At 43.3% G+C, this 17,752-nt stretch overlaps 3 protein-coding genes across 7 annotated transcripts in view; 2 read left to right on the forward strand and 1 right to left on the reverse strand.

Annotated features, from left to right (window-relative positions):
- LOC112459110 (nitric oxide synthase-interacting protein homolog) overlaps positions 1 to 17,752 on the forward strand; it is a 22,167-nt gene that overhangs the window by 494 nt on the left and 3,921 nt on the right. For 2 of the 5 annotated variants that reach the window (XR_003041268.1, XR_003041270.1), the window contains exons 1-7: positions 149 to 739; positions 837 to 948; positions 1,026 to 1,423; positions 1,518 to 1,626; positions 1,697 to 1,824; positions 11,569 to 11,630; positions 12,446 to 12,505. Coding sequence is in view for 1 of the 5 variants with exons in the window: in XM_025023078.1 (XP_024878846.1) it covers positions 564 to 739; positions 837 to 948; positions 1,026 to 1,423; positions 1,518 to 1,626; positions 1,697 to 1,768 (867 nt within the window). In the remaining 4 variants the exon portion in view is untranslated. Of the gene's footprint in view, positions 1 to 148; positions 740 to 836; positions 949 to 1,025; positions 1,424 to 1,517; positions 1,627 to 1,696; positions 2,013 to 11,568; positions 11,631 to 12,445; positions 12,506 to 17,752 lie in introns of those variants that run through there. The other 3 variants (XR_003041269.1, XR_003041271.1, XM_025023078.1) reach the window with 3 other exon arrangements.
- LOC112459113 lies at positions 2,761 to 3,366 on the reverse strand. The gene is made up of 2 exons (XM_025023080.1): positions 3,286 to 3,366; positions 2,761 to 3,096 (listed from the first exon to the last, which is right to left on the reverse strand). The coding sequence occupies exons 1-2, from the start codon at positions 3,350 to 3,352 to the stop codon at positions 2,831 to 2,833; spliced, it is 333 nt and encodes a 110-aa protein (XP_024878848.1). The 5' UTR covers positions 3,353 to 3,366; the 3' UTR covers positions 2,761 to 2,830.
- LOC112459107 (protein cycle) overlaps positions 15,937 to 17,752 on the forward strand; it is a 15,544-nt gene continuing 13,728 nt past the window's right edge. The window contains exon 1 of the mRNA XM_025023074.1: positions 15,937 to 16,049. Coding sequence (XP_024878842.1) covers positions 16,034 to 16,049 — 16 coding nt within the window. The 5' untranslated portion in view covers positions 15,937 to 16,033. The remainder of the gene's footprint in view (positions 16,050 to 17,752) is intronic.

Raw genomic sequence — 17,752 nt, forward strand, 5'->3', positions numbered from 1 at the left:
CTCGTACATCATTTCCACGTTCCGTAGAATTTTGGATAATTTGCAGAAAAATGTTATTCGCGCATTTCTGGAATGAGGGTGACGCTGCATTAAACTATTTTTTAATTTATTCGGAAAATAATGTTAATAAGAGAAGTGGCATCGCGTCTGCGACGGATATAACGTAAGGACGCTTGACCGTCGCTCTCCATCGCTTTCTCCATTGTCCCATAAAATTTCGAATAGCCTGAAATAATATTACGTTGCATTTCTAGGAGCGTGAAGACGCTACATTGTAGTCTCCTACTCTTCTAACCTATTTGAAATAATGACGGTAACAAAAACGAGGCAAATTTTAATGGCTGCCGTTCGCGCCGACCAACCCGAGCGCGATCTATCGATGCGACCCAAGATGGCCGACGTCGTGCTGGTTCGAGACAATCGAGACTTCGAGTTCGAGCGAGACGCTTGTTGCTCGTTCAGCTCGTTGTTGACGGCTCCAACTGGATCCGAGGTGAACGTTAAAGAGACACGAGTGACATTTTCTTCGGGCAGAAGGATCGCTTCGTAATTTCGCGATCGCGATGACGCGGCACGCGAGGAATTGTACCGCGGGCGCGGTGTACACGTATCACGAGAAGAAGAAGGACGCCGCGGCGTCAGGTTATGGCACCAACACTCAACGAGTGGGCAAGGACTCCGTCAAGGATTTCGACTGCTGTTGCCTGACTCTGCAACCCTGCAGGAATCCAGTGATCACGTAAGTATCTCAGGAACTGTGTGTGACGCATATTTTTTTTTCTTGTGCTTCGTATTCGCGCACTCTGTTTCTCACGATCCACGTTCCGTTGTCGCAGGAAAGACGGCTATCTGTTCGACAAAGAGGCGATATTGGAGTACATCCTGACCAAAAAGAGGGAATACGCGAGAAAGCTGAAGGAATACGAGAAGCAGAAGCAGAAGGAAGAGGTGAGGTTATGGGCGCGCTTTAAAATTATCAGAAAGCTTGAACAGTCGACATACTCACATTGCTGTATTTATTATAGGAACAGTCGCAGGAACAGACGGCCAATGAAGAGCTGAAGAAGTTGCAGAATTTTTTGAAGGGTGAAAAAATCATCATGTCGAGCGGGCCTAGTACGACGGACGGAGGAGAGTCGGTCTCCAACATGAAGAACGGCAAGGACAAGGTGCTGCCGAGCTTCTGGATACCCTCGAAGACCCCGGGGGTGAAGGAACTCACCTTACAGAAGCCGGACAAGACCATTTATTGCCCTGTCAGTGGAAAGCCGTTGAAAGTGAAGGATCTGATTCCGATAAAATTCACGGTGGTTCAGGACCCGGACGACAAGAGATCGCTTATTGTCAAACAGGCGCGATACATGTGCCCCATTACGCACGACGTTTTGGGCAACAACGTTCCGTGTGCCGTGATAAGAACCACGTAAGAATAATGAAATATTCTTCCGCCTTGCTTCAGTGGCAAGTTATCGATTTTCATCGTCTTGCTTAACTGTTCAAATGTCTTGTGTTTACAGCGGCGACGTGGTCACGATGGAGTGTGTAGAAAAGTTAATAAAGAAGGATTGGATCAACCCTCTAGATAATTCCAAATTGACCCCGTCTGATATCATCCCTCTACAGAGGGTAAGTAATATAGATACAGTGTAACAAATAATTGGCGCAGACAGTAATATCCATTTTCGTTATTTTACAGGGTGGCACTGGTTATGCATCTGTTAACGATTCGTTGGAGGGCAAGCACGAAAGGCCGGTGTTGCAGGCGTGAAGGATACTTCTCATCGCTCCGTATCGCTGTATATAGATGTTTTTTAACCTAAGAAGGTACAAATTTTAATATAAATATAATTAGGCGTTAATTAACGTTTATATACTTCGTTTAATTTATAAGTTCTCAATAAATTCGAACCCTGAACTGGCGTTCCGACACATATTAGCGTGATGTATCATGATCATTTCCGTTCATAGAAATTTGCGTAATTAAAATATATACGTAACAATATAAAAAGAGAGCTGATGCTATCCTTTACTTGAAATAACTACATGGGAAACGTGAAAAAACCATTTATGCCTGTGTGTGTAGGTATGTGTGTGCGTGAGATTTTATCGGATACATTAAAGAATTTTAATTTAATTTAAAAATCCTGTATTATATATAAAAAAGAACTAAAATTCAGACTCTTGTAAAATAGAATAAAGTATACTCAGGAACAAGAAAAATTTAAGTTTCAAGTTTTGCGCATGGATGAAAAGAAATTATAATTAATTAAGGAATAGAAAGAAAAATTTAATTTAAAGAATGTGAATAGAAATATTAGAAAATAAAAAACGAATTTAAGAAATAGAAGGAAAACGATAGGAATCCGTTTCTTTCTTTAGATTAAAAGATGAATAGAGAGTTGTAGGTTCCGCTATTTTGCTCCATTTACATCAAACATATGGGCTTAATTATCATTATTCCAAGATCATGACCAAATTCTTATTATTCTTAGATTATGGTCAAATTTTTATTATTCTTAGATTATGGGTTAATTCTTTTTATTTTTAAATAATATTGCGTTTTCTATTTTTACTCAATTTTATTTTTACTTGTTTATTACGCTCACTATATAGCGTGTGCATATAACGACATGTAAATGTACGCGAGAGTCCACGGTATATTAATTAAGCTCGGATCCGCTCGGAGTCCAGACGGTCGCGCGGATCAGTCATCAGTCATCCCGCGACGGCCGCGACGCGACGTTCCCCGAAGCCGACCAGGGCTGCCAGAATGTGTGCCGCAGAAACCGCCGCTAGAGCGAGCTGAGCTAGCCCAAAATCCGCACATTCCCTAGCAATGTAGCCCAATATCGCTTTTTTTTCGTATCTCATATAATATGATATAATATAATATCATATAATATGATAATAAACCATGCTGTCGCATCGAAGACTGTGTTCTTCTGTCTAGGACTTGCTCTTTCTCGCAATGTTTATTAGATTTCTTATGGGCGATAAGATCACTATGCTTTGCACGCAAATAACATTTGCATAGTTTACAGTATGCTTCCTGCTTGCCATTCAACACATCAATCTCATTGCTTTCTTCAAGCCAATCTATGGACACAGTAAAAATGAAAAGACGTCGAATTAGACCTCTCTTCGACGCATTCGACGTCTAATTCAACATCTATTCTATCAACTATTATTTCTCACTGGGCATATATAAACTTAAATCTCAAAGAATATAATAGAAGCATTAAACAGAAAAAAATAAAGTTAAAACAGTACAGATTTGATACTTACTCTTCAGTTCTGGTTCTATTAACCATTTCTTTTGGAAACGTTTCTTATATTTACCCCATTTACCCATCTTTACTATTGTAATATACAATATATATATCATATTTATTAAATTGCACACGATATAGATACCATAAGACAAATTTAAAACTACCCGCTCATAAAAGCTATCAATAACGATCAGACAAGAAGAGGACTGTGTAAAGATGTCAAATCGTGGCCTTGGTTTTGTGCAGACACAACGACAAGGCACGTCAGTGTGGCGCTTGGCGCTCGTCAATTTGTCGAAGCGTCACACCGACGTGCCATTTCGTCGTGTTCGTGCAAAGCTGAGACCTGGCATCTCTGTCGTGCAATGTCCAAGTGCGTTCCTTGTCTGTGCGGCGCAAGCGTAGAATGCAGCCATAGATTTGTAAACCAGTGTTGCAAATCTCATAGTGCCAAACTATCGGTGTTTCCACAAATTCAAACCCAGATGAATTGAGTATTTTCGCTCAAGACACGGTGTACTGTAAGATATAATTGTAAGATTACATAAAAATTATATTTTACACCGTGGCTTAAAAAATAGCAAAATGCGGAAATCCTCGTTTGAAAAATTTATACCGCACAAGAGTTCTCTAGATAGCCCAATTTGCGTTAAATAGCCCAATCTGGCAGCCCTGAAGCCGACGCCGCCGACGGGAACGGGGATGCTGGCGCCATCTCGGCGGGCGGCACGGTCGCCTCGTGGGGAGCTCGCGGAGAGCGCGCGCTCCGCCGGGTAAGCGGCAATCTGCGGGACGGCGTTCCGGTGATTCGCTGTCGGCGCTCGTCGGCTCCGCGCGTGCGTTCGAAAGACGAACGCGCTTTCGGGTTTCGCGCGTGTTTCTGCCTACGTGCCTTACGTGCGTGCGTGCGTGCGTGTTTACGGTTTCTCTCGTCCCGCGACGCAAGGGAGATTCCTCGCGCGGATTCGCGCAGCGCGGGAGATCGCGTCCGCATCGAAACGCCGAACGACGACAACGACGACCGAGAGGTGAGTGCGCTTGAATTGTCGCGATTCTGCGGAACGACGAGGATTCCGTGAGAGTTATCGCGTCCGTGACGTGAAGATATCTCTCTGCATTTGCTTGGCATTTTTTATACTTTTCCTTTCCTCCCGTCCTTTCCTCGCTCGCGCGCTCGCGCGAGCGAAGCGTCGAGGCGACTCGACGAAGCCGCGAGCGCGAATCGCCGATTTTCGAAACGCGACGGCGCGGACGGTTCCCTGCGCACTTCGAATGTATTTAAATGTGCGATCAGCGATTATGACACCCGCGATCGACGATAAATAACGCAAGTAGGACATGTAAATGCATCGATTGCAGGTCTGTCGCGTGCGAGAGACGGCCGGGAGGAATCCCGCGAGCGCGCGCGCGCGCGCCGCGTTTAGCTCCAATTTAATCGTTTGCGTATCTACCGGGGCCTTTATACGCGCGGACAATAGAAATTCCTGCGAGACATTGCACGATTGTTCGATGGGGGAAAGCGTTCTGATCCTTCAAACTGCATTTACGCATCTCTCTCTCTCTTTCTCTCTCTCGAACCTCCGGCGTTGCTCGCGAATTTTCTTCGCGCGCAATTCCTCGCGATTCGTCGTCCAAATCTTTAGGCGATCTTTTGTGAAACCGACGACCGAGTTTTCGGGCGGGATACATTTTAAACGTATCGCTCGCGAGTAAGAAAGCGCGGAAGCTTTCTCGCGACGCGAGAAACGATGATATGACCGCGCGAGAGGATTCTCGCGATTGTCGTCTCCCTCGAATTCGAGCAAATTTCTCTGGACCGTCCGCGCGCTCCGCGAGAGCTCGTCGCCCGCTCCAATTTGTTGGCAGTCCGCGCAATTGAGGCGGGCGAACGAGCGAGCGAGCGAGCGAGCGAGCGAACGGTTCAATGGCTGATGGAACCGGAGGCGACGTATCACAATATCACGCCGCACACAACAGACGATGATATAACGCGCCGCGTCGAGACGCGGCTCTTATCGCATGCATACACGCGCGCGCGAGTACCACGTATGCACCCGGGTTCGTCGTAACGCTCGTAACACGTATATGCGCGCACACGCGCGCGCCGCGTGGCACGAGCGCGTGGTTACACGCGTTCACCCGCTCCGAACTCCGACCGAGGCTTTTCCAAACAAACGCGTGCGCGCGCGCGGAAAGCGCGGACTTGTCCGGCGCCTCGTGGACCCGAATGGATCCCGACACGTTGATTGTCACTGTACATTTAGGTAGTTTTATTCTCGACACTATATTTTGTCAGCATTTATGTTGTTTTAATACGCTACTTGACGCTGCGCGGACTCGCGGACACCGTGGGCTTTTTAAGGCACAGTCGATTTTTCATTTGTGATTCCCACGGGAATGACATCAGCACTCTTAAAACTAAATTGCAACAGTTCCGGCCTATGTAAGTATAGAAATCACTTTTTGTAACCTTGAAGGTGATACATGAATTTTTTTTAGATTTTTTGTAACAGAAATTCGTTCAAAAACCCTTTAGACTTGAAAGTCCCAGGGTGTCTGAGTAAGTGCTCCAAAAAGTTTTTGTATTTACTTTTTATCTCTAATTTATAATAAAATTTTATTTTCTTCCTTTCTAAATAATCAAATCAGCGAATAGCCAGGTATATGTATAGATATAGGGCGGTATTCATAGTCGAATCTTACTTATATCAAAGACCGTCTTAAGTCTGATCAAAAGTAGTCTTAAGACTCCGTCCAGCCAATCAAATGACCGTATTAGCAACTTAAGACATTACTTAAGACGGTCTTGAAATAAGATCCGACTACAAATATCGCCCATAGTGTCCATACGTGTCTGTAAACTGGGTATGTAGATTTCTAACTGTGAATTAATTGATGGCATTCGGTAGTCAATGTGTTAATGGAACCGCGATTGCTCTTTAACATATGTTTTTTCTTTATATTCTCGAGATGACTTTCGAAACGGAGAATGGGTCTTATATACATGCGAATCTAGTGAGAGGAAATTGATTGAGCTCAAATTAATTCTAAGGAGCAGTGAGCACTTAGCTCTGCAGAACTTTATTAAGTATGCGAAGTCAAACGATACTGAAATTTGAATAGAATAATAATTCACGATTTTGAAAAATCGATTCGTTGTAACAGGAAAGCTAAGCGTGTTCTACAATTGATTTCTACAGTTGATTCTAAAGAATATTTGGCTGTTTTATTGTGCGAAGTCGAACGAATACTGAAATTCGGGTAAAATAATAATCCGTGCTTTCGCGAAAAATCGATTTGTAGGAAAGCTAAGCTCACCGATGTGTCGTTAAGGAATTATCATTCATCCGTTTGACCCATTTATTCGGGGGATATGCCGTATATATCGTAAGCTCGTGCAGCGCGAGCCGGCGCGGCGCATCAAATCGTCCAATTCCGATGCATTCGGCCGGCATCGCGGAATATGTAAGTGAGAAATTATGCCGTGCACAGTATCAGTCGGTCGTTGCATAATAGCTAAAAACGATGAGATATAGAGAGGCGAGCGGCGATATACGATTACATAAGAAGACAAACCAGTTGTGGAGAGCTCGCGAAAATATATTTTTCACGCGCGGAAAACTTTATAGCTGTCGCGTAGTAGTGGGTAGTGTTTTCATTTTTAGCAAATTTTTATCTCGGAAATCTATCGTATATTCGAGTACACCTTAGTTTTCCCGGTGACGTTATCTCTTTTTTTTTAGCTTTTTTTATGCTTGATGCTGATCGATATTTCTTCTTCGGTACAGCGCGCGTCTTGAGCTCTCGTTTGTTTACTAGCTCGGCTCGTCTAAAAAGATAATTAGTTTATTACGTGTTATTTACGTATTCTACGTTTGTCACATCGACCGGTTACATAATGGAATTCAAGGAATGGCTGGAGAATGATTCTTTTCTTTGCAGATGATATGGGTGCTTGACCGCTGGTAAATTTCCGTATTCTTTTACGTGGTTTATCTGCTGTGATCCTTCAGAGGCTAAATGACAAGTCTTGAAGCGAATTCCTTGTAATTAATTTATTATGCAGCTCTGACCACAACACACGTCATTTGACTACAATTTTAAGTTCTGAGTTTTTCAAACGTGACGCACATTTAATAGTTTTACGATTCTGTTAATCAATTTCGAAAGCGAACGAAAATAAGTTCTATTGATGAACAGTAACATTATTTAGGATTATAGATGTATAATAATATACGATATAAAGTATATCTCTTATTATCGTGCTACATCTGTCTTCGTTCGTTAACGAATTTGAAACTAGATTTTCACAAAAGTTCAACTAGACGATTATAAAACACCGCGTAAATTTTTTATTTTTATTAAATATCTTTACTATTATTCTTATGCTTCAAAGATCTTTGTAAATAACTCCTGAGTCATCAAAGTAAAGTTCACATAGAATATTAAACAAGAAATAAAATAGATCAGATCCATTCGTATATATGTATCTGAAGCTGAAGTCGGGAAGAAAAATAAAAAAAGTTATTTTGAATAACTTGTATATGATTCGGGAATTATACTGGCACTTCTTTTGAAAGGATCATGAGATCAACTCCAAAGTCGAATGTGAATGAAGGTTCGTGCCGCGATAGCGGGACATACTTTGTGCACATATTGGTGTGCAGCCGCGATATGTAAGTACTTTCACCGCGGAAGACCGATAGCTCTCCCGATATGCATCCGCCGTGTACACAGGGACCCGGACGATTTTTTTTGAGCGACTGGCGCATTACTCCGAGAAGCAGATTACTTATTCAAGGTTGGCCGAGGAAGCCATCGCCCACGCCGGCAAAGCCTCGCAAGTGTAATCGATGATTCAATTTTTCCGGCTGTGTCCCTCTCGTGATTCCGCGCGTTCTCTCTCAGCCGATGGCTCAGCGTTACGTAAAGATTCGCGCGAGTCGCGACCCGGAGTCGATCGTTTCAATCGTGACCGATTGACAGAGAAATCGTATTGTCAAAAGAAATCTATTATTACATCGCGAGAGCGCTATAACTATGATAAATCTAATCCGCCGACACGTACGATCGCGATCTCTCGCGCGTGATCTTATTGCAGCAATTCAGCACCTCGTACAACCGTAAAGATCCGTGACCAAAAAAAAAATGCATTGTGGCGCATCGTTGGGCGAATCGTCGATCGAACGCGGAAGATTTCGGCGGAAATCGATCGGCGCTTAAGTACGCGATCGGCGAACCGGAATGCGATCGCTCTTAAATCCGCGAGCGATCGGGGTTACTTTACTCGGGCGCACATACGAGGCGGCGAGTCGCGGGAGGGGCTGCCTCGGTGGGAAAATGACCGCCGCCGCGCCGTGCTCGAGAATTGCTTTGATATGAGGTAATGCGCACCGCAAAACACGCAAGAAGCATTACGTAACGTTTAAACGTGTGTATGTATACGCGACGGCGATCGGCGGCCCGCGCCGGTATATTTATCAACGAGCCGATCGTAGCCGCGGTTTCCGTTATGAAGAAACGGCCGGCCGATTTCCAAACCGACCGACCGACCGCAAATGAATTCCGATCGGTGGCGAAGTTTACGGGGACAATTAACTCGAGATCGATATCTAATATGTGACGAGTATTAGCGATTGAAGAAAGGTATCGGCATAAACCGGCGATTCCCCGTGTCCAGTTCAAATTGAAACGCGACGACAATCGACCGTCGTCTCTGAATTCTCTCTGACAGTCCGAGATGCACTCCCTTTAAATCGAGATTCCAAATATTCGCGATTGTAAAAAGTTATTCTGAAAATCTAGTTTTAAAACTTCTATAATTGACTTAATATAATATGATGCATCATGTATTATATACATATATTTTTATTATATTATATAATATCGTTCGTCTAATCGTAAATCGTAATCGTCATAATTTATTTCGGACTTGAGTTTAACGTTGATCGTAGAGTTATTGGTGGTCAGTTTACAGTCTGTCATCTGTATGCGAACCAAGTGTTTCCGTAGGGAAAGGGTACAGGCGCCAATTGCAAACTGCACACAGCTCTGAAAAGGTCAAAGTATTTCAAATGCAAATCGTGTTAGGCCCGCAAGGGTACCGGCTTGTAAATACGGAACGCGGATCCAGCCAGCCGGAGCCGGTCGGTGAGTCGGTCCATTGTCGTCTCCCGCGTGCTGTAATTATTTTCACGTGGCGGCGAGATACGCGGAACGTGAAATGTAATTTCGGTTTTCGCGTTGCCGTCACGATGACGCATAGACGGCCGCACGTTGCAACCGCTAACGTCAGCATAAGGAGTACTCCGTTTTTCATTCAGTGGAGCGCTCCTCCGAGTTGATTGATTGATTGAGAGAGAGAGAGAGAGAGAGAGAGAGAGGGGGGAGAGAGAGAGAGAAAACGATCCGAAATTACTTAAGGCCGTGGCACATAGAAAAACTTAAGCAGTAAGCAAATCAGCCAATCACAGTCAAGAACTTAAGGCACGGTCCTAAGTTGATTTACTTACTGCTTAAGTTTTACCGCTTAAGTTTTTCTACGGCTTTTATTCGCGCCGATATATTACATTCACGACGTATTCAATGTCGACAGGTATCTCTCGCGGAATTACGCCACGTTAAACACGGGTCTCGCGATCTTTCCTTTCTTTCCGTTATCGATTACATACCGAATCGCGCACTCCTATTTTTACGGAACGAGACGGAGCGAACGTGTCGGACCGGTTAACGGCGGTAGCGTTAAATCTAGAAAGCGCGCAATTATAATTTACATAACGGAATCATTGCGAATGTTACGTTACGGCCTTGATTCCGTGTGTGCGTGCGTGCGTGCGTGCGTGTTTTGCGTCACAGGTCAAGCGCACAGCGAACATCGAAGCCGGCGAGTCCGGATATCGGTGCACCGCACTTCGGGGCCGGATTACGCAACCGCGCATTGATAAGAAAATAAGCGAGTCGCCTTGACATTGCCGACTCGCAAGCGTAATCCGGCTGTTTTTGTCGAGGATCGGTATTTCTCTTACTCCCCCTTTCCCCCCCGCCTCCCCCTCTAATACTGGCAAACACGGAAGTCCACGCTTCTGACATGTTTTAACAGACAGATAAGACAGATATCTGTAACATTTTTCTTCCGACGTTAATCATCCATTTTTAACGTTCTGTTTTTACAATTTCTTTTCTTCGTCAGTGAAAAATTAACCAGAGTTATATATTTTGACCAAACTGACTTTAATATCGAAGATTCTTACATTAACTCGACGTTTCGACACTGATTTTGTGTCCTTATCAAGAGATTCTGTTTTTAGTTCTTTTTTAGTTATTTATTAATTCTTGTGACTATTCCGTTTTTAATGTTGCTCGATATAATGGCATTAACGCAGTATTCTTTATTGTAAAATATGTCGAAAAACTTCTTTCCTTTCGCGATTTCTTTTTAAATCCAGAGGGAGCATTAATATCATTCGAGCAGGTGTATACGCTTCTATGAGAAAGATTCTAACGAAGTGTTGTTACTGCCCGATATTAAATGTTTATTTTCTCCGCAGTTATCATAAATTTTTTCTAGACTAGCTGTCTCGTGCCGTAACGTGCTATAACGTAGCGATTAGCGATTTACTATGCAACATTTATTTTACACATGATTTTATGCAGCCGCAGATAACGTAAAGTAATAATTATATTGCCTGCGATTGAAATAATACTTTTTCACAAAATAAAAATGTTCTCGCTTAATTTCTCTGTGATGGTCTTTTCCGACATTAATAATATTCTAAAACGTCGTTCCCGGGACGGGTACACAGGTGGACGACAACAGGGCTGTTTTTGTGATTCGTCGATGCGACGACGAGGATAGGGGATGTCGTCGGCAAGGCATAATCTGTCAAGCACAGGCGCTGATGATGTTTATATAATCACGTGGTTAAATTGTTGCACACTGTGTTCTCCGCGCGCTTACGTAACTGGAATTCAATCGCATTCTCACGGGAAACGGGCAAATGTGTTAGGGCTATGGCATATAGAACAGTTATCTTAAGTTTTCGAGAATTCTCGACTGCAGTGATTGGCCAATTTGCTTACTGCTCAAATCTTCCTGCTTAAGTTTTTCAATGTGCCACAGCCCTTACTGCTATACTGTTTGTCATCGCGTGTCGCGCTTAAAGGGAGAGCTTAACGCTTTTCCCAGCGGAAAACTCGCGCGAAAAGCTTTACGTTGGGTCAAAGTCGCTTCGATCTTTTATCGCCCACAGGAATTTCAGAACTAATTTGTAAGAGATAATCTCTCTCTTTTTTACAGATACCCCGGTACTATGAGGCCGCACGAATGGATGCGTGACACATCCCGAAGCAGATTCGAAGGTATGATCTACTTGATATCAACTTGATCATTTCTCAACCCTCGTTTCGCTCCAAGTTGACATATCTATAAGAAAAATTTGTAAAACAAGAATATGCTTTTTATTGATATATTTTTTCATTGAATCGATGAGTTAACAGTTGGTCGTCGGATTCTCGTGTTATACTCCATGCATAAAAAGTTAGAGAAATCCCCTTATGGTTATAAATGGAACGTCGATTTTGTTGCCCAAGGGCGCAGATGCTCGTTTCGATGCGACAATGGAGGATAACATCCTAACAAGCGCTCAGTGCACCTGACATAACTCTTATATCTCGTTATTACGCTGTATTGTCGCCGATATTATTCCAAGAAGCGCAATATTTACTTCTTACGGCATAATTTCCATATTGCGACAGGCAAATAATACTAGATTCATGAATAAACTGCTGTCCACTTAATTATGCATACGTCAGTACGTCGTTTAATTGTTTCGATTTTTTACGCTCATCGAAGTCAGTTCTCTGCTCTACGCTCATCTGCAAATTATACGTATCGAACAAAGAGTATCTCCCCCCCGATACTTAGCTTTTTTCCTATCTTGCAAAATATCGCTGGCCTCTTTCTTCTCGCGTTTATTACTGAATCTTAATTTACTTCTTAATTCGCCGTCCTGCCCGTTTGAGCGTAAAGTTTACTCGCCCCGCTCGTTTCGCGTCTTGACGCACAAACGATAAATCGTCGCGGAAGACAGTCGTCCAATTATAAAAATTTGCGCGACGGATGAATCAATTAAGATTTAATAATTCGACGCTTTCTCCGTGACATTTGTTTGCAGGCATCGGTACGTTCCAGCCAAATGAATGGACGCATGGAAGGACTCGATACGAATCTAAAGGTAATAAGCTCACCATCGGCACTCCGCCAATTGTTTTTAACGTTTTAATTTTCGAGCAAACTAACGTGCTTTTGCTGATCGACAATGTAGTTACGGCGAGGGAAAGATAATAAGAGTAAGATGATGTCGCTGGCCGCCGTTACAGTGGCAAGATGACACAATGATTACAGTTGTTTCCGCGAAAGTATTGTGTTACGGGAGGAAGGTCAGTGTCAGTTTTCCAATCAACGTTGAGAAACGAATTCCGGAATCGCCGGTCAGTTCGGAATTCGAGGATATAACGTTCTCCTCGGCGGTAATCGAGGTAAATTGATACTCGATATACTCGAGAGGAGCGCGAAGAGACGTGCCTCTAAGTCCGACCCCGGTTACGCCCGACGCGTAAATGTTAATAACGTTACGTCAATTACGCGCCCTTCCCCGATTTCTTAATCGTGGTTTGATTAATGGTTGTCAGACACGTAATAAGATGATTCAATTGCGATATAGACATTATTCTAATCGTGTTAATTTTACTGGCAAGATATTGAATGTTTAATGAATAGGTAATGAGGCAATTATGTGCTAATAATACACGCAGAGATATATGGTTAGAAATTGTTTCTTGTAATACGATTTGTTTCTTTTCCTTGAAAAAAAAAAAAGAAAAGAAAATATATTACGAAGTATTTAATATTTAAAAAACACATTTCAAAGATTTATGGACGGCAACTGATATGGAATGTCGTATTTTTAATCGTCGATTTTCACGACGCTTATGCCGCTGTCCCGCCGAACCGCGCATATATCGAAAATGCGCGTCACACCGGGTAAAAGAAAAATATTGCGCGTTTTATTCCCAAATTTCGTCAACGGCGACGTTGACGTGCGGCGAGCGTTAACGAAGGTCAAAGATCGTTATTTGAAAACGCGAATAATTGGATAAACGCGGGGGAGGGGGGGAGTGCTATGAAATCACTGTAAATTAATCGACGGGGAGCTGATCCTTGGTTACCGAAAAATCACGCTAATGAGTGAACGGGGAGAGATTTGGCAGAAGGGGAGGGTGAGGCAGGATTGAGAGCGAGCTGTGGTCACTTCAAACGTCAATGCCGATCGTAAACCGGGGCCCGTATCAGACAAAAGCGTATTGACGATAATAATTAACGTTACAAACGGCCCCGTTACAAACGGCTGTACAGCGGCGCGCGGTCAAGGTAGGCTTAGCTTCGTGTAATTAGCGCTAATTAATACAGTGCAATCGGCTCGGTCGCGGAATCTCGGCGACACAGATTTAAGGGATGAAAAACGCGATTAAGTGCCATGGAACTGGGCATCTGCAAATATGCGCGCGTATGTTTTTCGTCGATCGCCGATCTGACACGATGGTCCTCTCTACTTCGAAACACGCCGCGGCTAATTAATTTGGTAATCACATTTATTACGCGGTCTGAAGGTTTACGGATAATCGCGTAGCTTGTTTCTTGCACGCGGCTCTTTTCTTGTAACAATTATAGTGTTCACGATAGTCTACGCATTTTTTTATATTAAATACCCATAAACAGGGGTGGCGTTAATCTATTTTTTTTTTTTTAGAAATTATTGATAATCACGATTGATATAACTGTGATCAACAATGGCGGCATAGCGTAGACAAAATTAATAGCTCACGAAATTGAAACGATATTAAAAATTTCTCGTAGGTGTCACTGTACAGTGACAGTTATTATTATTGCGATATTAAGCGAATTGCGCGATAAGGTAAACCGGTTAGTCGAAGGCTAACGTTTCGAGTCTATATAAAGGAAGAAATAAACTTGGAAATACTATATATTATAAAGAATAATCGCGCGAGAAAAAATACATTGGCCGTTCGCTTCGTGCCTCTTCTAGAATGTGTGATATTAAAATGTTAACGCCAACTGATTACGTTATATATTAATAAAGTTATGTAAGGCATTAGGATATCGAGCGTTAATTAGTTGGCTTTAAGTGCGCATATATTGTTACGTATTATATGATGAAACGTGCGTTAATTAACGATGGAGCGAAGCGAAAAGTTAAAAAAATTTTTTCCAACGCATGAAATTTACGTATTGGTATTATTTTATTTTCTTTCTTCCGAAGGAGATTTTTATTTTTGTGTTTTGCTCAGAAAAAAAGTCAAGGAAATATAAGCTGAACTAAAAAAATATTTTAAAAATGTTAATATATCTGGAAGGCATATGCATTTTTAAATTGTGTTGAAAGTCACGTCGCGTAGCGGCTGATTGCTACCGTCATACCCGCGATTTCTCAACGTCGGCATGAACAGATAGCGGGAATATCGCAAGATATGTGCAAGTTTGCCGCGAGTCGTTAATTATACGTTCCTTCTGTGACCGATTATTACCTGTTTATTATTTAATACTTTAATATAAGTTTCGATTATTTAATTTTTAATGGGTTGTGACAACCCAATTATGGTTGACGTTGACAAGCAATGGCATATCGTTACACACTTTTAATAGTTCTCCTAGCAAGGTTCGATCAATTTCATATTTTTCTTATTGACGTCACGTTATTATGTGGAATCCGGGAATCTTGTTTGTGTATACTATATAAATCGTATAAGTCTTAAGTGTATTAGCGATGTACGTCAGCTTCAGAAACCAAAACCGCCGCGAGCGTGAAGTCCATTCTGACAATGAGAGTGAAATACGAAATTTCAATTTCGTAAATTACGATCAAAATCCACTTTCGTATATATTTTTATCATATAAATTTTTATTACGAAGCCCAAGTGTGGCTATTCTTTTACTTCGCGACCACTCGACTAATCCGGGGAGGAAGTCGCGGCCGCAAAGAATTGTCGCGCGACGCATCCTCCCCGGCGCGATGTGGGGGTGGCTCGGGGACCCGACTCGTCGTCGCGGGAGCGATTCCGCGGCGCAGGGCGGTTTTAGTCACTCCCACCTGTGCCGGACCACGTGGTATCAGCCGCGACACCCCGATGTACTCAACAGCATCGCTGCCGATGACGAGTACTTCTCTATCACCGTCACCACCGTCGTCGGCGGAGGTGCCTCCTACCACCATCGCCACCACCACCGCCACCACCGACACCACCGCCAGCACCACCGTCATCATCACCCACCCGCGTTCTCAGTGTCAAACGGACGACGCGTCTGTCGACGAGTGCGTTGTCTACCGCGCGAGTCCGAAAGGAGAGACCTTCTCCTCCCGGATCACGGTTTTGCTAACCATCGATATCGCAAGCACCGAGACGTCGTGGTCTCAAACGTCGGCGAAGGCTAGCCCGACGGTGTCGTTTCTTGTTTTCTCCCTCCGTCGATCGGCGTCACGTGCCGGTCAGCGTATCGCGCGGGAACTCGCGACACGCGACTCGAGTAGACGGTGGTGCTGAACGGCCGGCACGACCTCGTCGTCGCCGTCGAGGAGGCCCGACTCTCGAAGTACGAGGGTATCGCCCGGCAAGAGGGAAGGCGACAGGCCTTCTGGCCTCTTCTCGAGGATGCCGCCGCCTCCTCGTCGTCGGCGACGACGTGGATGTACGCGCTTCTCGGTAAGGGGTTTCTCGCGGTGACGCGCGAACGCTCGCGATGTGCGAAGTACCGTGACGAATTCTTCCCGTCGCGCGTCGGGACACGCCGGAAAAATTATTTCGATCTGCATGTGCTTCGGTACATATCTTGGGATTATTTGATGTGAGATTCGTTACCGCGATTCTCGCGGAAGAAGTCGCGATCTGATAAAGAATGCAATTTTTATTAATTACTCGTTAATTATTACATGTCAATTATCATGATATTTAAAAATTTATTCGATCGCAACTTCTTCGTCAACATTCTTTTGGACAGTATATGTATTGTCTTTCGTATTTTTAAATCATTATCATCAATAAGTCATAATTTGTCTACGAAGATAATAATTCGCAAACAGTGGGTTTGAGAGTGATTTTTAAGCAAAGTCGGTTAAAGTGTTTCTTTCAATTGAAAAACTTGTGCCAGTGACATATTGTGCTACATCGTTATTTATTAGATTTTCATCAAGGCATCATCGAATGCATTATTTCAGTAACGATTACTGGGATATTCTCGTCACCTCAGGTACTGTTTTCTTTTTCATTGTAACGAAATACGTACCCGTACTAGCGTTATCGATAATTCCTTTATTGGATCACAAAGGATGTTCTTCTCTTCTGGCGTTCTTGATCGTTACTCAATGCGAAATACTTTCTGCGCTTTCCGGCATCGTAAATCGTAACAGATGTCATCGTGTCGCATCCATTATGTCGATGATGTCAGTGACATCATGATTGCTATTTCCATTGATAAAGGCTCAACGAAGCACGGCGTTATCGAAGGTCGCGTTCACGTGCGACGTGTTGTGCAGCTCCTAGGTAATGTCATTGTCACTATTATCTCAATCTTCAGGCGGTTTCATTCTAAAGAATTTTTTTACGCGTCATCGAACGCGCCGAGATCTCCTCCGGAGAGCATTCGTTGCTTACACGGTGATAAAGCGTAGATCCTTATCGTAGTTTTATGTAACACTACCACTTGTTAGATGAAATTCCGTCAACTACCGTACCATATATTTCATCTTGATCATGACAGAATTAAAAACTCCAGCTTGTACCGACGCTTTCATAAAGACGGGAAAATTATTTTAATTAAAAGAGATACCCATGTAAGAATTCTCGTGCCTGCGAAAATTGTTATTCAATCTTAATGTAATAGGAGTCGCGAGAGGTGATACATTGCGCATCTATCGAGGTGCGATGAAGAAGTCACATGCATGTTTATCCATAATCATATTTAAAATAAATATGCACGATCATTACGATTTTATTACCGTAATTTCGCAGGTTTTTATAAAAACGATATGAGAAAGTCGCGTGAAAGGATTCGGTATTTAGCAATACCGCGAGAGAGATGTTCGAACGAAGATGGACGTTTGAAATATTGGCCCCGTAGGAAAACGTTTCTTTCTTCTATTCACGTTTCGCGCGTTCAACGGGTTCAACCCCCGGAACTGGTTTCTGGACTTAAATCGACGAGGTCTTCTCCGGGGAGCATTCCTTCTGTTTGCCGTCGTTCGCCGTCTATATCCACGTATGCGTGTTAATACGCCGCGAAGCGAAATGTCATAAAAATGCAGAATTGCCTGGCAGGCAGCGGCACGAGGTAGCAATTAATGCGCATCTGAAGGCGGATGATTCGCCATGAGTTCGCGTTGATTGATTGCCGATTTCGTCGTCCGCCC

The sequence above is a fragment of the Temnothorax curvispinosus genome, unplaced genomic scaffold (genome assembly GCF_003070985.1).
Source record: "Temnothorax curvispinosus isolate PA1 unplaced genomic scaffold, ASM307098v1 QBEX01009517.1, whole genome shotgun sequence".
Taxonomy (NCBI): Eukaryota; Metazoa; Arthropoda; class Insecta; order Hymenoptera; family Formicidae; genus Temnothorax; species Temnothorax curvispinosus.

Coding starts and splice junctions, on each gene's coding strand:
- LOC112459113 (XM_025023080.1), bottom strand. CDS start 3,352: ATGGGTAAATGGGGTAAATATAAGAAACGTTTCCAAAAGAAATGGTTA. Junction 3,097..3,285: donor AATAGAACCAGAACTGAAGA/GTAAGTATCAAA, acceptor CTGTGTCCATAG/ATTGGCTTGAAGAAAGCAAT.